The sequence below is a fragment of the Belonocnema kinseyi genome, chromosome 4, assembly GCF_010883055.1.
Source record: "Belonocnema kinseyi isolate 2016_QV_RU_SX_M_011 chromosome 4, B_treatae_v1, whole genome shotgun sequence".
NCBI classification, from domain to species: domain Eukaryota; kingdom Metazoa; phylum Arthropoda; class Insecta; order Hymenoptera; family Cynipidae; genus Belonocnema; species Belonocnema kinseyi.
Window position 1 is genome coordinate 69,547,782 of NC_046660.1, and position 4,487 is coordinate 69,552,268.

The following is a 4,487-nucleotide window of genomic DNA, read 5'->3' on the forward strand; positions in this document are numbered from 1 at the left end:
AAGCTATCTAAGGATGGTACTATAGAACACCACCTCAAGGTAGGCCTAGTGGCGCCATCTCTTGGTCAGGCCGGAAACTTATCAATCCACCCTCGTATAATCATGAATTTTCTATGTAATTTTCCCAAAATATATATTTATTTAACTTTTATTCTGATTCGTCTACAGCTAAGATGTTTTCAAATTTATTCAACTTTTTTATTACAGCTTCAAGTTCTTGCAATTCGAAAAGAAATTTTTTACGATTCATACTCGTAAACTGTTGTGATACGGTGAAAAAAAGCTTTAAAATGAGCCCAAGAACATTCAAAAACGTTGACTATTTCGGAAGTTATTGAAAATTTAAGAAAACATTGAAATTTACACTATCTTTGCAATATTTACTTAAAAACTAGACAAATTGGCCTCACCCTGGGCTTATTTTAAACAGAAATTTGAAAACAATCAACCTTTTAGAGACATTTTTTTATCTCCGGTATAATTAAAGCGATAAATACAAAAAAAAGAAGATTTTTCTAAGTGAGTCCAAACTTTTACAGGGCAGTATATATAAATATACCAAATTGTTGTACTTCATAGTAATCCAGAATAACAGAAAAGAAAAAAAGCACAATATTTTTGGTAATTAATGAAAAAATATATTATAACTTTAGAACTAATGCATAATATTTGTTTAGACAATTATTAAATTGTTGCATTATCTAAACTATAAATTTACTAACAGAACCTAAAGTTGTTCAAAATATTAATTTTAATTTTTGAAGTAAATTGATTTTTCTTTGTTAATAACTGATTTACGGTGAAAAACGTAAACATCACCTTAGATTCCTCCAAATTGTAAATCTTCTTTGAAATCTATATCGACATTTCCGATGAAACCCGCTAGCATTATCTACAATTGCACAAGAAATTTAAATCTTATTTCAAATATAATGATATTTGACTAAGAATACCGATTTCCGATGGAAAGCGCTGAATCCGGAAAACAGGTTTTTACGATTGTGTCTGCCTGTATGTGTGTGTCTGTAGATTTTTAGTTTGAGAGCACGACAACTTTCGAAAGAATGGACAGATTGGGTTGGACTTCGGTATACTCTTTTAGTGCCCTAAACTAAAGGTCAATTTCGTTAGCTAGCCATTTTGAATAACAATTCAAAAAGTGAGCGCACGTGGAAAGTTTTTGAGACCACTTTTTTGAAGATTCTGAAATTCCCTGTACAATTATTTACAGTGCCAAAAAATAAAAAAACAATTTCTCCTAATGACTTTTTTTCATAGAACCAAAATGTACCATAGTTATATCATTGGCAAGATTTCAAAAAAACACACGTAAATGAAAATTTTAAGCCAAATAAAGCACGATATGAAAAAAAAGTCAAGAGAAGAAAAAAGTTGCTTTTTGAATGCCCTACAAGACTATCATAACAACTTTTTGATTTAAAAGATTAAAGCCTTTTATTTTAAAAATTCTCAATTAAATAAATGTGTTTTCAAACCAAAACAAAAGTAATAAGTTTTTGGTTTCGAAAGATTTTGTTTTAAAATACCAATTTCTTTTTAATAATACCAACACAACCTCAAATTGTTGAAAAATTATAAATATTCTTTAAAATCTAATAACTTTTTATTAAAAATACCGATAATTCCCAAAGAAAAATAAAAACATAGTAGAAAATCATTCAGAATTTTAAACCTTCTTCGAACTCTAATGATTTATATTTGAAAATACCAGTTTAGTCTAAAACGTTAACTTAAAACTAATTGGTGAAAAATTATGAACCTTTGAAATCTAATAACTTTCATTAAATGTCAATTTGCGGTAAAAAAACGCTAACAAATCCGAAAAACGTAAACTGATGGAAAAGTTTTAAGGTTTGAAATCTCATAATTTTATTTGAATATACTACAAAATGACTTCATTTTAAACTTGATTTATAAAAATGATTAAAAAAACATTGATTATTGCAACAAGTTTTAGAAGAGAAACCTAATCGTGAATAATAAAAAATAGTTCAGGTCATAATTGTTTATGTAGATGTAATTTTTGTTGATATTTGTGTTTTTTCGTCCGCTTTAGGCAAAAATCGCAATTTTTACTGAATTTTAATTTACAAAAGCTCATTTTATTCCCTGAAAGGTTCTTCACAATTAAATTTATTACACAAAATAAATGTATACATTATTTCTAAATAAAATAATTTCCGTAAAAACGTGACGAATTTAATTGAAAATAATTTTTCAAGGAAAATAATAAGCCACTGTAAATTAAAATTGAATGAAACGACAATATTTTAATAAACAAATATTATCTCAACTATTTTTTTTTTATTATTATTTACACTCAGATTTCTCTTCCACGTTTTATTCCATTAATCAAAGGTCCTTTTTGGTCCTTAAAAGGGATTATTCGTTCATTTAACTTTTAAAATTTCAAATTTAAGATATAAAATAACTTGTAATGAAAAGCCCATCAGGTCATCAACATCACTAAAGCATATTTTTTTAGACAGGAAAATGAAATAAAATTATATTTATAAATTAAACACAGGATTTTGAAACATATTTCTCTAATTTTAACTCTTTTTGTGTGATTACGTTACACATTTGACATTCCTGAGTATTTTTTAAAATTATTTTTTAAAGAATATACTTCTTTTTCAGCCTTTTTGTGCAATTTTGTTACACAATTTGACGGTTTTAAGATTATATTTTTTGTAAAATGTACTTTGGAAACAATTTCTATTAGGTGTGAGTTAAATTTCTTTTTTTTCGCGGCTCTGTTGAATCAATTATGTTAGATTGTCTTTCTTCTCTTTTTTTTGACGCAAATCGTTTACTATTTGCTTCTGTCTTTTTTCTTTAGATCATAATTTCTCTAAGCTACTCACAACTTCTTCATTAATGGTCGCGACATTCTTATAATTCTTGAAAAATTAATCTCAGCTTCAAAAAGAAGGGGGAAATGGACAACCTTCACATATAAGGATTTTGAGAAAAATAGGGAGAATAGGGGACTGACTGTAATAGGTAGGAAAAATATGTTAAAAAGGGACAAAGCTGAAAAAAGGAAATCTGATTCAGTATAGTTAGAAAACGTAGATTACCCGTCAAAAAATCTCTCTTCATCTTCTTTGTCGTGTCGAGAAGGCATGTTGGCATTATTTGCTATTTGTTCACCTTTAAAATGGTCATAATTAATGCTGAATGTGTTTAATTCCACTTCTAATTGCACATCTTGATTTTCTGGCTTTATTGCAGATTTTAGAATGGTTGCACTGTCGTAACCATCTTTGGCGGCACGCAACGGGTATTTAAATATAAAGAGATTTTCGGCAAGTCTTTTTGACAAAAAAACTGGTATCTGCAATATTTAAATTTATTTTATTAACTGCTTCACTCATGCATGTAATTTTTGCATGTTTGCAAAAACGTTATCCTGAAGATTACCTTTTTAGATACAAGTTTTATTATTTGGTTAAAAATAGAAACACATGTCTTAAAAAGACATCTTCTGTAGTTGCCAATTCAACTGTTTTGTTAAAAAGGCGCCTTTTGTGGGTCAAAATTCAACACTTTTCGTAGAACATTAACCTTTTTTTAAAATATAAATTCCTATTTTGTTGCTGAAATTTTTATTTGGAAATTCATCTGTTTTAGTAAAATTTTCATTTTTCTTGGACAAAAATACAACGCTTTGGTTGAAAATTTAATTATCTTTTTTAAAAGTCATACTTTTTGGTAAAGCATTCAACTTTTTAGCAGAAAAATTAACTTATTATTTACAATTCTTATTTTAGTGTCGAAAAGTGAACTAGAATCTTCGTTGGATAAAAATGTAACTATTTTTTACAAGTTTTTTTTTCTTTTTCAGAAAAAATTTCATCTTTCTTGAATAAAAATGCAACTGTTCGCTTGAAAATTCAACTCTTTTTTTTAAAGTTTATCTTTTTGGGCAGAAATTTATTCTTTCTTGGATAAAAATACAACGATTTCGTTGAGAATTAAACTATTTTGTTAAATAGTCATACTTAGGTACTTTGTATCTTTTGTTGTAGGAAACTGAAGTAAAATATTTTTGGGATGAACATTCAACTTAAAAAAAAAATTTGTCGGCTTTCATTAAAAATTCATCTCTTTTAGAATCAATTTCATCTTTCTTGGATAAAGTTACAGCTATTAAATTTTTTCGTAGAAACTTATTTTTTGTTAAAAAACGCATATTATGATCTTAAATAGTCACCTGGAATCTTTTTTGGATGATAATTGAACTATTGTGTAAGAATTGAAAAAAAAAATTCATCTGTTTAAAGAGAAATTTCACCTTTTTGGATAAAAAGCAGATTTTTAGTAGAATTTCAACAATTTGGTCAAAAATTGATCCTTTTTAATTAAAAATTCGTCCTTCAATTTTTAAATAATCTTATAATCTTGTGTAATTTCAATTTACCTTATCCCGCGACCGTTATATATTTTCAATCAATAAGAAT

The 4,487-nt window shown here is 27.0% G+C and overlaps 1 protein-coding gene across 1 annotated transcript in view; it reads right to left on the reverse strand.

The window, feature by feature from the left end:
- LOC117171307 (DNA-directed RNA polymerase III subunit RPC5) overlaps window positions 1-4,487 on the reverse strand; it is a 23,144-nt gene that overhangs the window by 17,723 nt on the left and 934 nt on the right. The window contains exon 2 of the mRNA XM_033358476.1: window positions 3,105-3,361. Within this exon, the coding sequence (XP_033214367.1) occupies window positions 3,105-3,361 (257 nt within the window). The remainder of the gene's footprint in view (window positions 1-3,104; window positions 3,362-4,487) is intronic.